The following is a 25,336-nucleotide window of genomic DNA, read 5'->3' as shown; positions in this document are numbered from 1 at the left end:
ACACTGTTCTCTGCTTAAATGACTCTCAAGCGCTTCCCCCTCTCATGACCTTGGGCTTTAGTTTCCTCTCCGTTCGCTAAATATGCAGATATCCGGCATGTGTTTACTGGTTTATGCCGCCGTTCATCAAAACAAGAGCGCAGAAGTGCATGTGACTGAGATGGAAAATGTTTAGGTGAATGAAATCATACGCTGTGATGTAGAAGTGAAGAAAGTATTAAACTTTTCTATGTTGTTTTCTGTCTTTTAGAAAAATAGATCCTTGGTAATGACAAGCATGCCCACTGAGTAAGTATCTGTAGTTGTCTTGTCTGTCATGGACATGATTAAGTAAATACAACAGTCATCTAAAAAATACATAATGTCATTTTATTGACACTCTCTAAACAAGTAATTTTTTACAGATTTCAGTCACACTTCAGTATAGGGGGCAACTCTTGCTATTAACAAACTGTTAACTACAACTTTTCCCCCATAAACTCTTAATTTGTTGCTTATTAATAAGTTAATAATTAGTAAGGTCGTTGTTAGGTTGAGGTATTGGCTAGGATCAGGGATGTAATGTACGTTCATGCAGAATATGTCCTTTATAAGTACTAATAAACAGCCAGTAGGCCAATAATAGGCATGATAATCACAACTAGTTAATAGTGTGATTTACCCCTTTTACTGATGTCTTACTCTGATTTCTACCAACTCACATTTTCATACATTATTTAAGGTCATATTGCCCTTTTTAAAACACTTTCAGGAAATGATTGGGTTTAAGTTATGTATGTTATATTTCACTAGTATTTTATAAATCACTGCTGGCTTTCTGAAACCTTGTATCTCCATATTTCCTGAGTTTTAAATAAATCATTATTATTAGTCACCCATTATGTTCGTCACTGGGTTTTGCAAACATCTAACCAGTAGAATATATGAAAAAGTGCTTGACGACGGGAGTCTTTAATTGTTTAAAACGTACTGTGTTTTTTCACTTTCCTGTTAAACAGTGCATTTGGACATCCAAGGTTTTGGAAGGACAGCCACCAAATGTAATGTGAAAGCAAAAACACGAGTAAAGCCTGTTGTTTGTGGTTTTCATATGTTGTGTTTCTAGAAAGCAGGAGGTTGTCTTCCAGTTGATCAGAAGTCTGGGTGGTTTTACAGTGGTGGATAATGTGTGTGAAAGCACCACTCACGTCGTGGCCGCCAGTCCCCGTCGAACCCTTAACATCTTATTGGGCATCGCACGAGGATGCTGGATCCTCTCTTTTGAATGGGTGTGTGGTGTGTATGTGATGCTGCATTTATGAATGTTTGTTTTGGGGTTGTTTCATGTACATATTCCTGGTTCGTGCAGATCCTCTGGTGTTTGGAGCACAGGCAGTGGGTTCCTGAGGAACCATATGAACTTTCCGATCATTTCCCTGCTGCACCTGTGAGTACATTCATTTCTGTCGTCTCACTGAACCTGTCCAATGTTTAATTTTATTTTGTAAAAGACACTACAACAAAGAATTGAATTCTTATTGCCACAATGCTATTTATGTATTTATTGAGAAACTATAGGATGTGCTAGTTGTTTTTATTTAGTATAAAACCGTTTTAATAGTTTTATTTAATTTGATGAGTTTAAATGAACATTTGAAAAAGAAAGATACTTGTAGTATAGGACTCTAATCGTAAATGAATTATTACAGATTTAATATACAGACCTAATACTATTGAGAATTCAGCGAAATGCTTAATTGAAATGAAAATATATCCATGATGTCCTAAATAAGTGGCCTTTCGGTCATAAAACGTCTTAATAAAACATTTTGTTACTGAACCTGCAACATTTTAGCACCGAGTTGGCACCCTGGTTGGCAGTCTACAATAACCAAAATAGATGTCATTCTTTTATACAGACAATGAAAAGAGTTTGTGTTGATATGAAAACATATTTTCATTCCCCTTTTCATCCCCAAACTTACGGTGAGATTAGTGCATACTCGATCACAAACACCGACAGACAGTCAAATCGTGGGAAACAGTAAATGAGTCTGTTCTCATGAGGAAGAAGCTTAAAAAACTGCAATTACAGAGTCAACTAAAAAAGCAGTTTGAAGACCTGTTCATGTCAGGTCTGATATAAACGATAAAGCAAAAAATGTACCCTTGGTTAGCAAACTTCTGTCTGGTATACAACGCACACATAAATGTGAACATGACTAAATAAATTGACACGTTTTTTTACATAAACATACGTTTTATTGTATCTATAGCAAATAAGTTATTTTCAATACAATAGTTTAATAATGGAAGTTTCTACCAGTCGCTGTACACATATAATTACAAACAGGTTAACTGAAGATGGAAACAGAATGTACAGATAGTATCAGGACACTTGAAGTCTAAACATACAAAATATATTTAATTCTCATTTCACCATCTGTACTTTAGGAAACACTACGTCATAGAAATACCTACATGGACATTTGGTTGAATTTGAAAAGCGGTGCTCATATCTTTCATTATATGACTGTTACTGTGCATTTACATGGACGTCAACATGTAGCACACTATAGAAAAATCTGTGTGGTTTAAAAGGCCCAAAGCATTAAACCATGTGTAAACGACAGCTTTATCAATTGATCACACATTATTTTTTATAATTTACTCTTGTACCATAGTCACATTGATGTTATATAAAACCTAAATTTGCAAATAATCTAGTATTTACAATACATTCATTACATAAAAATAAACACCCTAAAAATAGAAAATACTAGTTCTGGTTGTCTCGACATCTACATGATTTCAGAAATCTTGTGAAGCGTCAAGGTAGGTCAGTCTGCAGGTGTGTGTCCCGATTACAACACCTGTCACTCACAAGAAGAATTCATGTTTTCTTTTACTTTGGTGATGCTCCATCCAAGGTCATGTCATTTTGTTGTATTAAAAACACTAACAGTTTAACACTTAAACAAAGCTGCTTTCTCAAATGCTTTGTCTTCTAAACAGAAGTCCATAAGAAGTGCATGTAGGTCAGACCTTTTCTATTGGATAGGAAAGCAGTGACTTCAATGAAGATTGTGCACGGGATCGTGCGGTTTAAAAGTCTGCTTGTCTTATCATCATAGTCGTGGCCTTTAGTGAATATGCAGAACCTTTCCAGTAGTACCATTTGATGCCATTGAAACGATTTGTGTTCTGTCCCTGCTGGTAGTACACTCCATTGAGATTGGAAGGTCCACATGCGTCAAACCACCAACCTACAATAAAAAAATAAACATGAATGAACTGATTTTGATTTGAAGCTCCTGTGTTCATTAGAACCGTCAAATGTCGTGGCGCCTCAGACTCTGGCTAAAATTATGTGGGGTTTCTTCACAAGAAATGTTGCGTGCATTTCACAGACTGTCATTTGTAACTGCAGTTGCGGCATCACGCCACAGGGTAGGTGCTGTTTCGTTATCATCACACTGAGGTGCTAAAAAGAATTGCAGAACAAGTGCTAGCTGTGTTTCACGGCTGTTTGTTTTGCATCCAAGTACGTTTAATTTCATGAAATTTCTTAAATTAACATGACGTACATAGTTGTAATGTCTTAAGGTTTGCGGTTTGATCGTTGAATCAGCGTATGCTGTACATAGCTAGTTCGCCATAATGGACGCACATTGCGTTTAGAATGACTTGCATACTAATGACTATAAACTATTGAACTTTTCAGTCACTAGCAAATGTAAGGGCTAATTGAATCATTTAAAGTGAACCACTGAGAATGCAAGATGTGAATGAGCTTTGCTCATTTAGTAAGACTTGTTAATTCAGCTGGCTATAGTGGGCTGAAAAGTTAGTTGAAAATTATAAAAAAGCTTTATTTGATAAAAAAAAATGCTTTTGTTTCGTTGAATAAAAGAAGTGTTTTATATAACTTAATAATTGTAATTTTAATCTAATTTTATTAGAACTTTTAACATGTCAAAGTCACTTTGGTTAAGCCACTTAAAGGTACTGTAGGCCTACGTGTGTGTACAAGCTCTGGATGGCACCACCTCCGCCTCATTTTGAGCCAGAAAAATCATGTATATATATGTAATGTAATGTGTAAATGAATTTTAATATAAGATTATATATATAATGTTGTGAGATTATAGGTGCTTCACCTGGGACATTTTTTAAATAGAGTAAGCCTGTAAACAGCCTTGTGAATTCAGTTGTAGTTTTCTTTCAGACTATATAAATCTGCTGAGAATTGAGTATTTAAGCCATGGTCAATCCTACCATGGAAAGAAACAGCACTGTAAGCTAGAGCGAGTCTTCAGTTCCCAGACCATTAATGTCAAGGCCAAATTCCCAAATGAGCTGATCACTGATTAACTCCTGACTAATTCTGCTTGTAAGCCATGACCCAACTACAAAAAATGCAAGGCGCCTCCTTTACAGATTTCTGGGGCAAGTGCCAAGTACCAAAGTTCAGATGAGGGAACTCCGAGAAACCACTACAAGGAGATTTATGATTTATGAAGCCAGAGGAATAGAAAGTAACCTGCTCTTACCTCCTGAGAGCATCTGTGAGCATTTGCAAACACATTTGTCATTATCTACATCCTTTGTGCTGAAGTCACTGCCTGGCTGGCCCATGCTACTGGTTCTCCCGGCTGTTCCGCTGTAACCGCTGATCTGTATCCTGTGAAAAGGCCATCAGTTTTTCTTATTGGGAACTTGGTCAAAATATTTCAACTTTTCAGAAAGTTGGTCGACAAGAACCAACCAACCAATATAGACAAGCTCAGTGACGATGGAGACTGATGATCACAGCATAAATACATCTAGTAGCACAGTTCTTTCAATGTATTCTCAGTTCATATAAGCCATAAATCCTTTGTTTAGGCTTCTTCTTCTTAACGGCTAGTGCGGCAATTGTTTTATAACACATCCGTTAAGATTATATTAAGCCTTAAAATTCTGCATAATTAAGGGCGTTGCCACTTGAGTGACAGGTAGTTTCAGGTAATTTACCTCAAGAGTAAGCTGTAAACCACTTTAAATGTTTAAATGTGAACCACCAATACGTCGAGCTTGGCAGGCGTGGTTTGTTTCTATGGAAGCAAATAAGAGACATAATGTTTTGAAGTCTAACAGCCTATGAATACTTGATTTTGAATTATTTTACTTTGGAAACCATGTATCTGAATTTATTTGTGTTCGAATTTACCTCTATGAAATTTAAATATGAAAATTCTTGATTTCCAATTTAAAAACCTGAATTTAATGCTCACAAATTCTGATACAAAAAAAAATCAATTTACAGAATTTCAGATAAAATACATTCAGATTGATCAAATTTGATTGCTCTTATTCAGATCTCAAATTTCAAGTTAATACTTTTCAAAGAAAACATATGTCTAATTCGACTGCTCAAATTCAGATCGAAAGATTCTAGTTAAATATTCACATGGTAACATCCGGGCTACCCAGGATAGGAAAAACAGTTGAGCCCAGAGCCCGTCTGCAATTGAACCGAACCATTGAACCGAACCATTGAACCGAACCAATGAACCGACGTCGGGCGGCCTATCAGAGCACGACAACCTGACTGTCTGTCATGATCCAAGAAGAGGCCAAGGCACGGATATTAAACCTGTTAAGAAGATGACTTCTAGGGAAACGAGGCGCTCCGGTAAGTTTGCTGTTCATGTACAATCAGACTCTACAGAACAAAAGTATGTTGTTGCTAATTATTTTTTGGAACTATTATTATTATTATTTTTCGACCGACGTCGGTTCGGTTCATTGGTTCGGTTCAATGGTTCGGTTCAATGGTTCGGTTCAATTGCAGACGGGCTCTTGGCTCAACTGTTTTTCCTGAATCTGAATTTGAGCAGTCGAATTAGACATATGTTTTCTTTGAAAAGTATTAACTTGAAATTTGAGATCTGAATAAGAGCAATCAAATTTGATTAATCTGAATGTTAAGCATTAAATTCAAGTTTTTAAATTGGAAATCAAGAATTTTCATATTTAAATTTCATAGAGGTAAATTCAAAACAAATAAATTCAGATACATGGTTTCCAAAGTAAAATAATTCAAAATCAAGGATTCATAGGCTGTTCAATTTCAAAACATTATGTCTCTTATTTGCTTCCATATGTTTCAGCATCCAGGCACGTCGGCTCCAACCACGTCCTGCCTCTTTGCCATTTCGATTATCCGGGAGTGAACCGCGATGCCAAGATAGCGACGAACGGCTCAACCGACTTGAGGCTTCATTGTTACTCTTCAAAAACCTACGGGTGACGTCACAGACACTACGTCCATATTTTATACAGTCTATGGGTTCTAGACGCAAAATGTGAATCACCCCTTAAGTGCCTGTTTAGGAAGTGCACAGCTACTTGGCTTTGGAATGGAGACATAATATCTTGTTCTTCTGTCGCTTTGTTATTACTATAAAAACGGCAATTAGCCGTTAGCTTGTTTAGGAATCAAATGGCAAAAGTTGTACCGGGGACACTCAGACTGCACTGTATCATGTTTTTGCGTTACTCGGGCATTAACTATTTCCAGATGACAAAATATTTCATTTGGAGCTTTGACAATTGTGTGCCAGGTCTCCGGAGATTTCATGGCAGCATGAGTTAAACCAGCGGCAGTGTTTATATGGGTGTGTACCACATCAACAGTTTACACAGCTTCCTAGGGTTTCATTTCAAACAAGAGATCACGCTGAGAGTCTGTGTATATGAAACGCGTTGTGATTAGGTGTGGGAGGCATTTTATATCTCAGTATTTCTCTACAGCATATTGCTGGGATGTGTGATCATTAGTATTTGTGGATAGTAACAAAAGTACATGATATTTTGAGTTTTTGCTCAACATCCCATGACAGTGTGTTTGAAGTACAGTATAATTCTACCTGTAGTTCTGCTTCTCTCCATCGAGTGAAAACTGCTGGTATTTGGAAAAGGCTGTGTTTCCCTCCCAATCCATCAGATCTATCCTAAGAACATGCTGTTTTGCTTGTGTCAGCTTGGAGATGAATTGATTTCCCAGCCAATATTCACCAGAGACGTCACCAAAGCCCTGAGGTGGAAACAAGTGATCCGTGCGTCAAACTTAAAACCGAAACTAAAATTAGGATGCAAGAGTGTTGTTGAATTCTTACCGCCGAGTAGTTCTTCCAAGTTTGATGAAAATCAACCAGGCCATTGAAGCGCTTCTGTACGACCGTCCATCCACCTCCATCTGTTTCCATGTCACAGTAGGCCTGGAAACACAGACGGTAAATGACTGGCAACTTTGCCTCGGTCGTTCATGGCTCTTCTGTATAAACTGAATCTCATGTCATGCCTTTCTTTTGAGGTTTAACATAAACAAATAAGCTTTTGGGCCACTTTCTCGATACGCTGAGCAGTGAGAAAGGATGGTGAATTGCCAGACTTCAGTTACTGCTAATGAAAGGTATCTTAGGAGATCGCTGTCTGTCGGCAGGCATGTTAAAAAAAAAGGGAAAGGAGAATTTGGCTTTCTTGCTGGTCGGTTTGCAAGGACCACAGGACTGTTTTTTTATTTTTAAATGTTTGTGACATGTTATTGTGGTAGCTGTTGGTCTTTCACTACTTGGGTTTGAATGGCCGTATTGAATGAGGTGTCACACACACATAATAATATAAGCAAAAAATAATTTCTCTTTCAGATTTAATAAATGTGACCCTGGACAACAAAACCGGTCTTAAGCAGCACGGGAACATTTTTAGGATTTGTCAAAAATACAGGGTTGGGTAAAAATTACAGATTTTTCTTTTATGCCAAAAATCATTAGGATATTAAGTAAAGATCATGTTCCATGAAGATATTTTATAAATTTCCTACCGTAAATGTATAAAAAAGTCAAAGGCGATTTTCTCAATATTTAGCTTTTTTGCACCTTCAGCTTTGTGAACATATGTTGTTCTGCCAGATATTGTACTATCCTAACAAACCAGATATCAATAGAAAGCTTATTAATTCAGCTTTGAGATATTGAAAAAAAATAAAAAATTAGAATTTTCGCCTTAAGACTGGTTTTGTTGGCCAGAGTCACAAATGAAAAAAATAGCAAAGTCTAATCTGGCTGATGACCTTAAATGTAGTAAGTATGTCATTCTAACCTTAAATTGTTGCTTTGTATCAGGTATGATCAGCGAGTAGACCCCACTTTCTTTGTTCCCTGACTTGAATACTGCGGCACAGTCATTGTACTGGTCTGGGTTATCCTGCATCATCGCTGAACTGCCACCTAGAAAAAGAGATTTCTTTGTGACAAGAGGTTTATTTGCCTAACAACGCATCCTAGCTGTTATAAATCAGGGGGCTTATTGCTTTTATAAAACAGTTATTCCGTATACATAGAAAGGATTCCAAAAACAAAACGTAGTGATATTAATCAAAAATATTATTGCAAAGGTGTTGCCAAGCAACACAGAGGCAGGAACATACTGTGGCGCAGTGATACTTGTAATGCGGCCAGCTGTATGTTTGGGGGGATTATACAATGGCTTAGAACACGGCACAACCAATCACAATCAAGGACCAGAATTAAATGGGTCATATGTTGCGAACAAGTGTTTTTCTGTGTCTTTGGTGTGTTATAAGCTGCTCACACATGTATCACACACGTAAAATTGCAAAAAAAAAAATTTGGGAACAAAAGATGCATTCTATCTAAAAGCGAATGCTCATCCAGACCTGCCTGAAACGCCTGGTGTAACCACACCCCCACAAATCTACGTCAGTTGGTGGTATGAGTTGACTAAGACCGCCCAAATGTATATGCGAGTAAGGTGTGTGTACCTGTCAGTACAATTGAAGAGGAACCTGAAGTTCCAAACATGGTAAGAGATGTTACATTTCCCTCACACGCTTGCAGTATTCCACCAATCACAATACACTGGTTACCTGGCCAATCATAGCACATCTCGCTTTTCAGAGCCACGAGCTTTGTTAAAAATCTGCTTGTTTCAGAGAGGCGGGGCAAAGAGGAGAGACAAAGATGCATGGAAAATACAGCATTTTTTAACCTTAAATCGTGTGTACACATTGCATTACATCTAAAACCATAGATAATATTTGTTTTAGCCGTAAAAGACTCCTTTAACTGATTTATGAAACCTTTTTTTATGGCTTTATTGAGATACTGTTAGAGTCACTATGTGGCTGGTGGTTATTTTTGTAGCATTTAAAAATTAAAGGAATAGTTCACCTTCAAAATTAAACTGATGTAATTATTTACAAAGCCTGTTGTTATTTCAAACTTGTATGTCTTTCTTTTACAGAACGCAAAAGAAAATATTTTCGAACATTGTTCAAAATATCTTCTTTTGTTGGTTCCCATTGACTTGCATTGGTTTGGTGTCCATACAATATAAAAGACAAACATTTTTGGGTTACATTTATCAAAATATCTTATTTTTTGTTTTACCGAACAAAGAAATTCACACGTTTAAGACGACTTAATGATGATTGAATTTTCATTTTGAATGTTAACTATTCCTTTAACTGTGTTTTGTGGTATAATTTGTATAGCCATGTTTTTTTCTACAAATACTTTTAAACTATGGTTACTGTAGCAAAACCATGGATCATTAGTGTTTATGTTTAGTAAATGTGAGGGACTATCTTTTAACATGATAAATGGCATTTAATGATTTTACTTGATTTGATATAGAAAAATGTGCATCCTTAAAGGGCTAGTTCACACAAGAATGAAAATTCTGTCATCATTTGCTTACCTTCGTTTAATTTTAAACCTGTATACATTTCTTTGTTCTGATGAACACAGAGAAAAGTATTTTGGAAGAATTGTAGCAATTTTCACTTCTGGGAAATCATCCACTACCATAGAAGGAAAAATTAAATAGTAGTCAAAGGTGCCCAAGAATTGTTTGCTTTCCTCTACTCTTCCAAATATCTCATTTTGTGCTCACATTACATTTCATGAAAGCAATAAGATATGAGCAGCTGTGTAATATAGCGAATTATTCAGAAAGAGGATGCTGATACTGGGCGTTGTCACAGACGCATCCTGCGTATTTCACGAGTTTTAAATGTTAATGCCCCCTTATCAATACACACCTTCCGCAAGCATTTCATAATTTCTTCCAAAAAGTCCCAACCGCCAATCACGCCAGCGCGCATGTATTTTAATGTTGAGCTTGTGTGAAAGACAACTGCCCCTTCACAAAGTTGTTATTGTGAATGATCCGCAGGTCTGTCAGTGATGGTAAACTGCTCAGTTTCCAGTACTATCTCATGCGGGAGATGACCTGCCTGCCGACATCCTATTTATGTTTTCAATTAGCCGAATATGATATTCCATACTACATTGTCAGACCTTTGGCTATTTTGTGAAACAGAGCATTAATACATAGACAAAGAAAAAGATAAATGATTTAAAATGAATGATTGACGTTGTTGTTATTATTAGGGCCTATTTATAACATTTCCATCTATGAACTGTATTTACTTAATAAAAGTAAACCAAATAAACTCCAAATAAATGCTTTATAAATAACAAATCTTGATACAGTAAATACCTAAATAGTTAAGGTCTTGTTAAACTCATTCTTATCCACATGTTTTAAGGAATGTGTGATTTAAAGTCCTTGAAATAGTCTTTTTTTTTAACTCTGAAAATGGCACCTCTACATGTTACAGAGTTTGCTTAAGGCAAGATCTCATCAAAAGTCTTGTAGTATATTTCAGCCATTAGTTGCATATGAAAAGTGGAAAAAGGATTTCAGTTTATTCAAATAGGCCCACTATTATAGGTTACATAAAAGGCCTCAAGCTAGAGGTTCAATTGATTCAATTTATTTGTACTTTTTGAGTGGTAGAAAAGTTTGGTGACCACTACCTTACATAAAATCATACAGATCAGAAATGATTCGCTGTATCTTTTTCATATATTGAAAGTGTTGGATGATGATTCAACTTTTTGTTTTTAACAGTACCTAGACTCTGTCGTTCATCTGGAGCAATGACAAAAACAGCATGTTGTGTTTTCTGTACTTTACTGATAATCATCTTTCTCTGTGTCTCTGTCTAAGCAGCGGACTGATTTTTGTCAAATCTTTTTCCCAAACATTTGAACAGCTGGCGGTGAGCTGGCATGAGATTGTTTTGGGAGTCTGTTTTGTCCCCGATCTCACATGTGATAAGTGGAATACTGACACGGGCGGCCGGGGGCTTACCCGGAGAGATGGTGTGGATGAGATTGTTGACTGTGTTGGTCAACTCCTGCTGCTGCTGTTTCATGGCAGAGTTGTCAGAGGAGGCGCGGAGCAACTGCTGCTCCATCTCTTTTATAATGCTGGTCTGCTTCTCCACCAGTTTCTTCAGCTGCTCTTTCTCCTCTTTTAAGTTGTCCTGCTCTGTGTTTCTCATCCCTTCCATTTCCTCTACTCGCTTCTCCAGGAAACTGAGGGTAATCCCAGAGATGTACCATTTAAAACATCGAAGGGGGGATTATACCATATATATAGTAAAGGTTGTTGGTTAATATAATCTTAAATTGATATGCATTCCTTGTGTGTTTTGCAAAGATCTCGTATTGAGTGTTTTTTTATTGACTTTTGCCTTGTTTACTGTGAACTGTTGTATTAATTACCTGTTCTTATCACGCAGTTTGCCGATTTCATTTATCTGCTGCTGAATTTCTTTTTCCAGTTTGCTGGTGGAAATGGAGTTCTCAAGAAGCTGACGTTCAAGTCGAGTTGTTTGATTAATAACCTAAAGATGAAAAAAGACTTGGTGTTTCCCACAGAATGCTCTCAGATAAGACTCGGCTTTAATTGCAACATCCTTGAAAAGATGTCTCATTACGTGAACTATTTGGCAAGGATGAAACTGCTGACTGCTCATATAATAACATCTATGAAGTCTTCATTAGTGTTTTTCTATGTTTCACTTTCACTTAAGGAAGGTTTTCTCATCTACCAACTGTAATGTGAGGCATTCACTCAAAAGTCAACTCTGGTCCGTAGAGTAGAAGTGCTTCATGGTGTTTAGTCATGATACATGCAAGAACAAATGAGATGACAGAGAACCATTTTTAATGCCTGAAAGAGACTTTCAGTCCAATGCTATACGAACCATTGGTTATCATGATAGAATAAAGATTTTTGTGATTTGGGTGTTAAAGTCCCCGTGAACCGGAAGCTAGGATTGCCTTTACTTCCGTATTATGACACATTTCAGAATGAAATGTAATTTTAAATGGAAAAAAATTGCGGGCGAGGCTTTGGTCGTTCTCTGCGATTTGATTGGATGTGTAAAATCAGCCATTGCATTTTGAAATGGAACTGGCCAGAGCCGTTGAATATGAGAGTTATGACACTCCATCTCACATGTGGTCACATGGTTCATGGAGCCCTCAATAGTTCCAAACAAATCCATTCTGTCAACCTACTTAAATGGATTTTAACAGGACAGATAACAGCAACTATATTTGCATAAATTTTGCTAAATATTAGCACATTGTGTACACTTATTACTACGTTGACTACATTTGTAGCAGCATTTTATCTTGGGAGTAATATGTATATAAGACCAGTCTTCGTGATTTTTTTTTACATAAAATTTCAACTGCCACCTTGTTAAAATGTAAGTTATACATTTATTGCAAGCCATCTTACTAGCTTTAACAGTGTTAGTGTTTACTGAAGTACACACGTAACAAAAGTGCTCACCTGGGCTTCAACAGTTGTGATTTTTCGTGTCTGCTCAGCCGTCTGACTCAGTAGACTCGTCCCGATCCTGATCATGGTCACCGTGTGGTTTTGTACGGCGTCGTGTTGGAGTTGGGCCATGTCTTGTTTGAGGTTGTCCTGGATGTAGTTCTCCAGCTGTGAAAGACATCAGACGTGTGATTAAGTAGATGCTGATGATGCCACATCTGTCTGTTTTCTACAAGTATTTACTGCAGATTTGCAAGAGAGGAGTGTTCTGGTATTGTATTTAGCAGCTGAATGTACGTTTTGCAAATGGAGTTTGTTCCTGTCTAATACTTTTTTGAGGTAAGAATATAGAAGGCAGCCTGCACCTCTGAAATGACAAACGTATAGACATAATGTAAAATTCCAAACAGAAAGACACAATGTAAAATCCCATGTCATTAATATGAAGCGTTTTTCCAAGTAACCTTTCCTCTTTTATGTTTAAACTTAAGTGGCCACTATCCAACCCACAGATAAACCCAAACCTACATGTCTTTCTATTTTCAGTGAAACGAAGATATATTCCATAATATCTCTTGTTTTCAATTTAATCAAATTGTGTAAAAAATGTATAGCATAAAAAAAATAGTGTTTGAACTGATGTTGTGTACTAAATTTGAAGTTCTCTAAAGTAGGGATGCACCGACCACCAGTATAGGTATACTAAGCTCATGTACTCGTACTCATATAAATGCACAGATACCAAAGACTGATACCTCACGTGACATAACTTAAAGAACTGACTGGAATTTGTTGTGGAATTTGCACTGAAAGTTTGTGAAAAGGTCATAAAATATATTTTTTCAGAATGTATATAATTATGAAGCTATTCTGTGTCCATTAGTCTCATTGTGTTGCAAAAAGGTACTGGCATCGGTATCGGCGAGTACCAGATTTTTTTTTTAAAAATGTTATCCGTGCATCCCTACTCTAAAGACATATGTGTTCTTTGTGTGAGGGACCGACCAAAGGTCTTTAGCATCTCTAGCATCAAACTTGACATCTTGCATGTTTGAAAATGTACCACGTGTGAATACCACCTATGAGTTTTTAAAGCTGTGGGGGCGATGAAGATTATCAGTAAGTAAGATCTTATAATGCCCTGTTTCATGCATTCTCCAAAAGCAACCCATAGTTTTGGAACAACATTTGGATGAATAAATGATGACAGAATGAATGTTGTTTTTTTATAAACAAACCCTTGGTTGAGTGGTTTGAATTTCATTATGAGAGTTATTGAGTATCCTGACAGATTTGTTCCGGCTCACTGTGCTTTAATTTACCAGCATTGAGTTCAGATCTCATTATAATGGAGTAATTGTTTCTGGCGTCTCAATCGTCAGTCATCGCGACCCCTTTTCGAGTAGGTCAAAAGGCAAATCATATCTTGGCTGTCAGTTGTCATAATAATAATCCCCACTTTGAAGAAATATGTGTGCTTGGCAGGCAGTTCTTCCTCTTTTAGCAGATGTTGAGCAGACAGTTTGTTTGTCAAGCTTCTCAACATAAACTTCAGTGTACATGCAGGTGGTCATTTCCTTTGAAAAATGCTGCTTGAAATGATAAACTACGGCACTGTCAAAATGTTATATGATTTTTTCAGAATTTGTTCTTATTATGGCTAATCCTTTGGATCTCAACATTTTAAACAATTTATATTTTAATAAAGTAAAAGAATAGGCAGATTGCTGTATATAGCACTGTCTGAAGCTCCGATCCGTACGTTGGTTTCCTGTATTGAGTTCCTGAGCGGTAGACTAGCCAACACTCAAACAGGATGGAAATGATGAGTGATAAGTTGCATCCTCAATGAAAATATTTCTAGAATGCTGAAAGGAAAAAAATGGCGACGGTTGGAGTGTCTTTCGCTGTTTACTCACTCGGTTTGTCCGGAAGAGCAATTTACAGTCACGAGTCACGACACTGTAGTATGAATATTTTTAGCTTGTTTAATCAGGTCGATTTTGTTTGTCTTCCTCTCGTGCGTGTTTTGTGGAGCACGGGTACACGTGAAGGGTGTCATGATTTGTCAAAGGAACTGCGAGCAGGACGTTCCATTGATGCTTCGTGATATAATCAGTTGCAACTTGTTTGTGTTGATTTCACATGGAAGGGCGGCCACATACTGACACATTGTTTAACCGGCACAATAAATAAAGTGTTTAGGCCACTTATGAATCAGATATGGCTTATTGTTACATTCCTCTGTGCAATGGTCCATTTATAAAATGGTGCTTTCCTCTGACATCAGATTTAAGGGGTAGTTCACGCAAACATCTAAATTCTGACATCATTTACTCAGCCTCTTGTCATTTCAAACCTTTATGACTTTCTTCAGTAGAACACCATTCACTTTCATTGGTTTTGTGTCCATGCAAAAGAAGTGAATGGTGGCCAGTTAACAACATTCTTCAAAATATCTTCTTTTGTGTTCTCCAAAAAAAGTCATGAAGGATTGAAATACCAAGAGGCTGAGCAAATGATAACAGAATTTTTATGTTTGGGTGAGCTATTACCTTAAGGTCTTCGTTCTTCTGTTGGGAGAAGACCCCAAAAACTCTGTTAAATATTGTTAATTTTGCTCTCAGGAAGATATAAAAGTCAATGTTTTTGCAACTTATCTGAATGAAAATGGCAGTGCTTTAGTCTTTTTAAATGGGTCATATGAAACGGCTAAAACAAATATAATTATTTGTTTTAGAGGTAATTAAATGTGTATACACGATTTAAGGTTCAAAACGCTATATTTTCCACATACCATGAATGTTTGTATCTCCTCTTTGCCCCGCCTCTCTGAAACGCGCAGATTTTTTACAAAGCTCATCGCTCTGAAAAGGCCAGTTAACCAGTGCGTAGTGGTTGGTCGAATACTGCAAGCGAGTGAGGGAAATGTAACGCCTGTTACCAAATGTGGAACATCAGGTTCCTCTTCAATTGTACTGACATGTACACACACCTTACTTGAGTTTACATTTGGGCGATCTTAGTCAAATCATACCACCAACTGACGTAGATTTGTGGGGGTGTGGTTACACCAGGCGTTTCAGGCAGGTCTGGATGAGCATTCGCTTTTAGAAAGAATGCATCTTTTGTTCCCACACTTTTGTTTTTGCAATTTTAAGTGTGTAATACATGTGTGAGTAGCTTATAACACACCAAAGACACAGAAAATCACGCGTTTGCGCCATATGACCCCTTTAAAATAAGCATGCCTTAAAACAATACATTTTTAACAGAAATAAAGATTAAATGTGCTTTTCAACCAGTCAGATAACTTTCATATGACGACAAAAAACACTACAGCTTGAGTATGTGGAACTAAACCGATCAGTTCATTCTGCCCAAGGTTGCCAGATAATCGTAACCAAAGCCCAGCCCATGGACAATCAATATTAGCCTGAAATTTGCCCAATGACCCTACCCAAAATACCAAAACATTATTTTCATAAATATACTAGCGTAAGATTGACAGTTGATGAACAACATTCCGGCTTTAACCTACAGAAGTTGCCAAATTCACACAACACTGGCAACACTAATTCTGTCTATCTGTTAACTTTACTCTGGGACACAAAATGCGTTATACTGAAGTCCGCACTTGTAGCTGTAGAATCAAAATATTTAAGAGTCCTTACTGTTTATTTTGCATTAGATCCACCCTCTCTTGAGTACAGTAAATGTTTAATGTCAATTTTAGCTTGAACTTGACGTGAACCTTAGACACCCAATTTACATCCCAGTCTGGTCAGTCTGGTTGGGTTTAAGCGCTGGTCTTTTCTGGTTAATGTAATCCAGCTCTTGGAATTCAATGAAAGAAGCTTTGGTCAGTTTATATAATGAGATATGTTTGACTGCCCCTTCATCTTATCTGCCTCGCTGATGCCATTGAAAGGAATGATGTTTATTCCTTCAAACCAAAGCGCTCAGTGCTGTTTCCTGATTTTAAGCCGCTCGAGTGAACTTCTGACATTGTTTCATTGTGTGAAACTCATGCTGAAGTCAAAGCGTTCTCTGGCTTTTCAGCTGTTTATAAAAACAGCATGTTTCCTTTGTATTGTAATGTTTGGATTTGAACTTCATTACGTTTCCATCATCAACATGTGTACAGTATTTGCGGCAGCTGTTTGCTACTGTAGCTGGATAAAACAGCATGTTGTAGAAGTGTGTTTTTCCAACAAACAAATACATTTTACACCGGTTAGTTTTGTTTGTCTGCCATAAATGTGCTGGTAGAGAAGTAAAAATACAGAAAGAAATTAGGGGACGATGAGAAATCCTTTCTACTATAAATAAATGCAGAGAAGCAAATGTATTTTGTCAAAAAAGTGGCTGTCATGAGTTTGGACAGAATGTTAATGTTGCCAAATGTGTGTGAATTTATTTTCTTCTGATGGACACAGAGAAAGATGTTTGCAAGAATGCTTATAATCAGACAGATTTTCATCAGAACAACGAAATTCATACAGATTTGGAACAACTCGAAGGTGAGTAAATGATGACAGAATTTCCACTTTTGGGTGAAGTATCCCTTGTAACACCCCGTGACCCGAGGTGGTTCGGATAAGCGGTACAAAATGGATGGATGGATCCGTTGTAACAACTTGTGGTGCACCTGAGGTTGTAAAAATGTTTTTCAACCACAACCTAATACACAACTCCAAAATGAAACTTGAGTCTGCAACAAAATACAATCTGTACATTTAATGTCCAATCTGCTTTTGAACGCAAAATCTACTCTTGTTGCTGTGCATTGATGTACAAGAAGAATGTACCTTCTGCAGCCATTGCGTGTAGTTCTCCATGATGTTCTCCAGTTGTTCCAGTCTCTGGACCGAGCTGTCGTAGTCCACCATGTCATCACGCTGAACTTGGTTGTAGGAGCTTGAAGGTCCTCCACAGTTCTGCGGCTCCGGCAGCAGAAAGGTATAAGAACATGGACCGTTCTGGATCTGGTACTGTTTCTTCCCTGTCGATTCTGAATTTGCAGTAATTCCTTCTCCAAAACACAGACAATAACTTAAAGCAAAAAACTTAAATAATATTCCGGTCATTTTCATCAAGTCTTCAATAGTGCTCGTTCAAGCAGTGCAAGTAAAGTTTCCCCTTCTTGGAGCTGTAGATGAAGAAAGATGACTCAATTCTCCTGCACCAGGATTGTGCTCTGGCATTATGTGTGAGCTTCATTTATATACCATCAAGAGGAGTAGGAGGAGACTGTGTCACAGAGGCACTGGTAGAGTGACACTTGCTCGCAGGCTCGTACTCGCCCCTCATCGGTCTAATGGGCTCCTCCCATGACCCGTGGCTACTCAATCCAGCAGTGTGAAGAGCTCTCAAGCCAGACAGGAGCTCAGTAGCTCTCATTAACACTTCCCTTCTGGTCTGCATGTGCTCTAAAGAAAGACATGACAGTGGGTCAGTTCGAAGGGAGAGGACGGCCAACAATGGCTGTGTTTTTCTCAAAGAATCAGTTCAGGATGCAGCTGTATAGTTCAAGTAACGCAGCTTCAGCAATGTCTGTGTCAGACCATATGACTACAGGTCCATATGTGCACCCTTTTTTCACCTTGCATATTATTTTTTTCAAAGCACAGATACCCCTGAATGTTTGACCATTCATTCCCCACTTTTTTGTTTAAACTGAAAATAGGCAAGTGTGGTAAAATGGAGAAGAAACCCCTTTTAGTTTCGAGAACAAATGCAAGTGACATTTGCATTCTTGGATCATTTTATACGAGCGATCAATATTCAACATCGAAAGATTTTACATAAACTGGAGACTTGAGTTTTTACCACTTAAATAGTGCATAACAAATGTCACCCTGGATCACAAAACCAGTCTTAAGTAGCACAGTAATATTTGTGACAAAAGCCAACAAAACACTGTTTGGGTCAAAATGATTGTTTTTTCTTTGATGCCAAAAATCATTGGGTAATTAAGTAACGATCATGTTCCTTGATCATATTTTGTTAAATTCAACCATAAATATATGTACTTTATTTTTGTGAGTAATATGCTAAGCCAAGGACAAATTCAAAGGTGATTCTCTCAGTATTTTGATTTTCTTGCACCCTCAGATTCCAAAGTTTGAAATCGTTGTATCTCGGTCAAATGTTGTCCTATCCTACCAACCATATATCAATGGAAAGCTTGTTTATTCAGCTGTAAGATTGACACATAAGACTGGTTTCGCTGTCCAGGGCCACAAATATTTAGAAATTCTAAATTCATAGATGTTTTAGTCAAATCCTTTGAATAAATGATTGATGTAAAACAGTTTCTCATGAAAAATGTCATATTAACTCATTCCTGGAATATGTTTGGGAAGAAAATCTAAAAGTCAGTTTGTTTATGAAAGTATCTGGCTCTCAGACAGATGACATTTGTAAAAGCACTTCTCATGTCCTTTCAGTATGATTCCTGATCCCTGTTAATGGAACATCTAAAAATATTCATTCTCAGTTATCATATCGTCTGATAAATTCCTCCCACATCGTCTGATATGGTCATGCGTTTCTTGCCGGCACATCGCTGTTTCTTGTAACGGAGCCGCAGTTGATTGTGTTTTGACATTTGTCATAGTATCAGATGTTTGCGGTTGCTTTTGAATTATTATTATTGAATTATCACATCTTGAGTTTTGTAGATGTTTGTGTTTATAGGTTTACGTTTACGTTCTTCCATTTGTCAGATGCTTTCAGCCAAAGTGACTTTCAGTATTCAATGCTACGCAAGCTTTAGAATTTATCGGTTTGTGAGTTCTCTTGGAACTGGGGTTCAAACTCGTGACCTTTGCGCTGTTAATGCAGTGCTTTATCAGTCAAGCTACAGGAATACTTGTAAATTTGTTAAAAGAATACAGTTAACCAAATGTTGGGGCTGTAAAATTACTACATTTCTATTACAATTTAAACAGTTGGGTCTAAAAGAATCATAGATGTTTCTTATTTCACATCAGTACAGTTTAGTTTAAACTGTATTCAAATCCTGACAAATTTGTTACATTTTTAAGATGAATTACTGCAATTTCTCATTTTGGATGATAATGCAGTATATCGGGCTGAAAAGCTGACATGAAGGAAGCGGAAGACAGGTGTTGTGTGAGGAAATAATTCCGCTCGGAGGATGTTTTGTCTGTTAACCCCTCGGGTGTCTCCTCTGCTTGGATATCATGCATCCTTGTCGTCACTTCCATTAACACCTGAGAGAACATTGCTTTATGATGACCATCAAAGCTTTTATTCGCTCTAGAGTGCGTCACAGTTTTCAGTGGAAATGCACCGGAACAAACATGACATTTTTGTGTTTTGACAAATAGTAGGGTTTTTTTGGCAAGCAAAAGCATAACATATAACATTTATCATGGCAGTATATCATATCTTGTTTGTGTGTTTTACAAGGGTCATATCACAACGATATATAGTCCTTATTTTGATACAAACTGCTTGATGTAAGTGAAAACTTTGATTTACATTTTTGTGCATTTGGTAGAAATCCACATATCCAACATTTCTGCTTTTGAATTGAACCAATGACCTTGGTGTTGCTAGCACCATGCCAGTTTAAAAAAAAAGGAAAATTTAAACTATTCAAGATTCAACGTCAAAGTGTCTTAAAGCTTGTGAATTGGTTATGATGCACGGATTTTATATTTACTCTGTTCATCACTGATGTAATAAAGTTAAAGTCCCCATGAACCGGAAGTGGCGATTGTTTTGTCTGCCGTATTCTGACACATTTCAGAGTGAATTTCCTTGTAGAAAATGAGTGGGCGTGGCTTGCGTTTTTAACTGGAAATGGACTGGATGTGTAAAAACAGCTGTTGCATTGGTTTTGAAATGAAGCTGGCAGGAGACTGACAGTTGAAGGGGAGGAGTAAACGGATGCTCCGCCCAATCCGTCTAGTTTTGGTCATTTGAGATGGATAGTCATTTCAGGACGGAAGTGCATTTTCAGATTTTACCTGAAGATTATGGGAGCAGATGAATTTGAAAAAGAAAATGACCCACATTGATACACTTTTTACTATCGACGCTGCAATATTTCATGAACAAATATGAATTGACATTTTTTATTTCCCTGGGACTTAGTGGCTTTTATCTGTCCCCAGAAAGATCAGAATTGAAATGTCCACCAAAACATTTCCACGTTTGTTCCGGCCCTTTTATTTTCAATAAATTATTTTCTTAAATTTCATTGTTTTCTGCATGCAATCGCAATATAGTGCCGTCTGGAGGATGGAGAGAAAAGGCCCGCTGTCACTCAGGTGCAGGGGCTGAATCACCTTTCCTCATCACATGCGTGGGAGGGCTTGTGTTTGTGTTGATCATTTCATGTACGAAGGAAGTTGCAGGAAGAAGGAAATATACAATGTCCTTCTGTTTCTTAATCAGAGTTTACAGCGTGCAAATGCTCTGTCTCTTTTATTCTGGTGAGAGGATTTTTTCTTTTCATCACGCTAGAGACCTTCTTTCTGGTTGCAGACAAAACAGTAGATTATTCTAACTTTAAATAATAATTGTTTTATATATTATTACCAAACATTTCTATTGTAGATTATATGTCTATTCATGCTTTATTATTACTATTATCACTTTTGGAAATGTTAGAAAAGAGGAAATTAGAAACAAGTCTAATAAGGTAAGCATTTTTAAGGCACACGGATTTTGCCTAGATTACATCCCTGCATTCTTTTACTCCAAGCCATTAAAAGTGATAAATAAATAATGTTTAATACCGGCACAATTTATATTTGACCCGTGATCAAGTGTGTTCACTTCCAGCAGTACCTCAGGAATAGTGATGAAATGAATCACGGTTCCAAAAATGGATGACAATTTTTTGTAGCTGAACAAATTATGTGTAAAGAATTGGCACTTCTTACAAGTTCTATAAGAAGTAGATCATTCTTGTTGTTCTGCATTCCTTCAGTTCTGAACTTCTTACCTTTAGTTCTGTTAATGAAGCTTAAAACATAAGTCTGAAATGGTCCAGCACTTTAAAACTATTCCCCGACATTGTTTCAGCGTATTCCTATTTTCTTCAGCCGCTTAACACACTCAGGCATATTTGTAAAACAGAGCAGATTGTCCCTTTCAGCCTCGTCACTGACCCATGGCAGTCATGGAGCACGCTCCAGAGTCCCGCCCCCCGAGCGCACTCAACAGTGATGTGAATGTGTGCCGTGCCAGAAGTCTACTTTTTAGTGTGCACCATTGAGAGCACTTGGACAGAGAGAATAGCCCGCTCAGATTGGAGCCCTGGGAGCTCAAACGAGCCGCAAAAGATGCCATTATGTGTAATCTATGATGTATTACCCTGATCAACCGCAAACAGTGAACATCACAAGACCTTTGTCATGCACATATACCCAACACAATGAACTTCCCATCACTCATGTGCGCGGGTGTACCGCCTCCTCCTGATCGCTTCAAAACGTTTGGACGCTTAACTCATTCCTGACGCATTTTTGATAGATATATAAAGATGCTTTTGTAATCATATCAAATTGATTTTTTTTACATCGAATAACTAATTAAAGGCCTCTTACAGATTATTAAGACCCACTGTACAGGCTTGAAGGAATAGTTCACCCAAAAATGATTATTATCATCATTTACACAAACTCATGCCATTTTCTTTCAAGGTCGTGTTCAGACTTGACTTCTTTTTTGACAAGATAGCTGATTGTTGGTTACAAATAGCAGCCGAACGCCATGACCTCAGAGGCAGCGCCTGAGCATGAAGGCAGCCCAGGAAAACAGATAGGCAGCGTAACGGAAATCACAGAAGATTTGAATTATAAACAGAGAGCGTTTTTGCAATAACTAATCAAATAATTCAAAACTACTATACAAATTCCTCGCTAGAAATGCAATCAGAAGTTGTGTGAAATCTAAACGTACATTTATACAAAAGTATTTTCCAACTTTTTTCAACCCTCAAAAGAGACTCGATTGAGCGGCATAAAACGACGCCGACGCTGGCGTTTGAAAAAAAGCACTTGGGACGTTTTTTGCAAACACGTTTTACGCCATAGGATCATAATGTGAAACAGATGCTAGCAGCTTCAAAAAAAGTCAAGTCTGAACACGGCCTAAGCCGGTCTTAGCTGTTCTGCCAGGCGGATCTGGTCAGCCCTCCAGGGTAGTTTTTTTTTTCTGCTTTCTTTTGCTAAATGTTTGATGTTTTGACACGTACCATCATATTTCGTATTCTCTTTCAGACCCACTTCTTCCAGAGTATTCCAGAGTCTACTTGTTCTCTGTACTCACTCAGACCTGCAGGTGTACTTAACATTTCTCTCTTCTATGGCAGATATGCCGGCTACAGCAGCATCTGTCAGCTGGGGAGCATCAGCAGGATCTGTTCCAGGATCAGCCTCCCATGTTTGTGTCGCCGCACTCGCAGCCTCCCTGCAGCAGTCTGACAGAGCTCATTCAACTGTGTGGAGGAACTGTGTGCCGGAGCGTGCGACAGGCAGGAATCTGCATTGGAGAGTATATTGGCAAGAAACCAGAAGGAAGCCATAGTCTAACTGAACAGTGGGTTTTAGGTAAGATGACATACTGATGATGATTTCTCAAGATGTACCAAAAACCAGTGGCTCCTGGTGCACACGTTTTTTGAGGGAGCGCAACAAACCATTTGACATGTGATGATAACGTATCATCACTGCTTAGCTAAGAAAAGGTTTAGATATCAAGGCATGTAATGGTGTTTGTAAAAAGTATTAATGTGGCAGTCCAAAGGAAAATATTACCGTATACTTGGTAACACTTCAGTTTGGGGGCAATTCTCACTATTAACTAGTTGTTATTGGCATATTATGTCTATTATTGGCATATTGGCTGTTTATTAGTACTTATAAATTACATATTCTGCATTATCATACTCCCTAATCCTACCCAATACCTAAACGTTACAACGACCTTACTAACTATTAATAAGTAACAAATTAAGACTTTACTGGGGAAAAGTCATTGTTAATGGTTTGTTAATAGCGAGAATTGCCCCCTATACTGAAGTGTGACCACCTTCATTATTTATTATAGTAAACGTAACGTTTACTATACTGATTTAAAAGGGGGGCGATTCCGACTATATTGCCATTACAACCCCTACCGCAAGAAGTGATTTTATCCACTTATTCCATTTCACTTGACAGTAGCTATATGTTTGCTGTGTGAGCTACTGGTATGAGCCACGCAGTGAAACAGCAAATCAGTGTAGAGCTCAACATTATTATTCACTTTATATATATTTTTTTGCACTTTATAAAGCCACATAGATATCAGAGAACAATTTAACATGTTGTATCAATTAATTATTTGGCACCTTTTACAGTCTTCTTCTCTCGCCCCCTATTGATACAGAATAATAGTGTAATGTTTACTGTGCTGTATATAAAGTACATCATATTGTTTACAATTTAAATTTTTTGTGAATGTAAAATTTGTAACTAAACAGAAAAGTATATTGTAATACAAGTCATTTTAATGTGCTCTGTTTTACATAACACATTTTCCTTTTTCAGACAGTGTCACCCATCTCACACTACTCCCATATAAAAACTATGTGGTGGAATGAAGATCAATGTGATTATCGGTGATGATGATGATGGTCAATGTGAAATCCTTGTAATTTGGGAAGTGTGAATGTTTTTTTTTCATGTTTAGCTACTGTTTTGTAATGTTCGTATGTCTGACACTTTAAAGTTCAGGTTTGTATCATTTTCTTATTTTTTTAAATATGTATTTTAAGTTGTTATTTTGTTTAACATAGTTTAATAAAACTGTCTTTTAACTGTGAAACATTCTTCAAATAAATGTTATAATGCAAAGATACTGGATTATACATTGCAAAGAGAGGGATGAGGACACTTCTAGATCTGAATAAAGATTGACAATTTATTATGATTACAAATCTATGTAAATAACATTGACGCTAATAATAAGGAGCCTTACTGAAGCTATCTGTCTGTTAATACACAACAAACTCAGCAACAGTTAATTTCATCGACTTCCAGAATTACTTTGGTGACAATAAACATTAATACATTTTAGCAAATATGTTATTGCTTTACCCCATCATTAATGTTTATGCATTATAATATGCATACAAATTAATAATTTTAATAATAGAAATACAGGAGCAGTTATGCTTTATAGCTGTACATAGCCAGCACTGTATCAGAATAATCATTTCTCCGTTATTATTTATGTGCATAGTCAAAAACTGCAGTTTACTACCTATAGTAGGTAATTGCACTGTAAAGCTGAGGTGGATGACATAAAAAGCGATAATATTTTAGACACATTTTTACATTATAGTAACATTATACATTTATGAGGAAACAAGTTATATGAGGCAATTGTCACCAATTCATTAGTCTCGCGTAGCCAGAACTAATCACCGCTTTCATTGGCCAAGGCCAGACCAGAGGCCACATGACTGACAGGTAAAGCAACCTATTACGTTTCGTTTTGTGCCGCATCATGTTTCGAGGCGTGGAAATTTCCCCGCAGTAACAGGCCGTTATAAATTCACGAACGTGTCAAAAGTTAAATGATTACAAGTTTATGTCGTTAACCTCGCATACGT

General features: G+C 37.2%; 2 protein-coding genes across 4 annotated transcripts in view; one reads left to right on the top strand and one right to left on the bottom strand.

Annotated features, from left to right (window-relative positions):
- Positions 1-24,582, top strand: part of mcph1 (microcephalin 1) — a 39,796-nt gene extending 15,214 nt beyond the window's left edge. For all 3 annotated transcript variants that reach the window (XM_056761317.1, XM_056761318.1, XM_056761316.1), the window contains exons 11-15: positions 251-288; positions 1,106-1,268; positions 1,349-1,426; positions 23,051-23,288; positions 24,270-24,582. In XM_056761317.1, the coding sequence (XP_056617295.1) occupies positions 251-288; positions 1,106-1,268; positions 1,349-1,426; positions 23,051-23,288; positions 24,270-24,322 (570 nt within the window). In that variant the 3' untranslated portion in view covers positions 24,323-24,582. The remainder of the gene's footprint in view (positions 1-250; positions 289-1,105; positions 1,269-1,348; positions 1,427-23,050; positions 23,289-24,269) is intronic.
- On the bottom strand, positions 2,225-17,870 carry angpt2a (angiopoietin 2a). The gene is made up of 9 exons (XM_056761319.1): positions 17,505-17,870; positions 12,706-12,861; positions 11,625-11,746; positions 11,209-11,435; positions 8,128-8,255; positions 7,143-7,244; positions 6,894-7,060; positions 4,533-4,663; positions 2,225-3,245 (listed from the first exon to the last, which is right to left on the bottom strand). The coding sequence occupies exons 1-9, from the start codon at positions 17,787-17,789 to the stop codon at positions 3,085-3,087; spliced, it is 1,479 nt and encodes a 492-aa protein (XP_056617297.1). The 5' UTR covers positions 17,790-17,870; the 3' UTR covers positions 2,225-3,084.
- Positions 24,583-25,336: the final 754 nt, after the last annotated feature.

Source organism: Triplophysa dalaica, chromosome 11 (assembly GCF_015846415.1).
Source record: "Triplophysa dalaica isolate WHDGS20190420 chromosome 11, ASM1584641v1, whole genome shotgun sequence".
NCBI classification, from domain to species: Eukaryota; Metazoa; Chordata; class Actinopteri; order Cypriniformes; family Nemacheilidae; genus Triplophysa; species Triplophysa dalaica.
Note: the sequence above shows the minus strand (reverse complement) of the source record. Positions and strands in the feature narration are given on the sequence as shown.

Bases quoted from the DNA above. Each gene is read 5' to 3' on its own strand.
- angpt2a (XM_056761319.1), bottom strand. From the start codon at position 17,789: ATGAAAATGACCGGAATATTATTTAAGTTTTTTGCTTTAAGTTATTGT. The intron at 7,061-7,142 runs GTAAGAATTCAA...TTTCCACCTCAG, and splicing joins CTTGGAAGAACTACTCGGCG to GGCTTTGGTGACGTCTCTGG. The intron at 4,664-6,893 runs GTAGAATTATAC...GCCTTTTCACAG, and splicing joins GGAGAGAAGCAGAACTACAG to GATACAGATCAGCGGTTACA.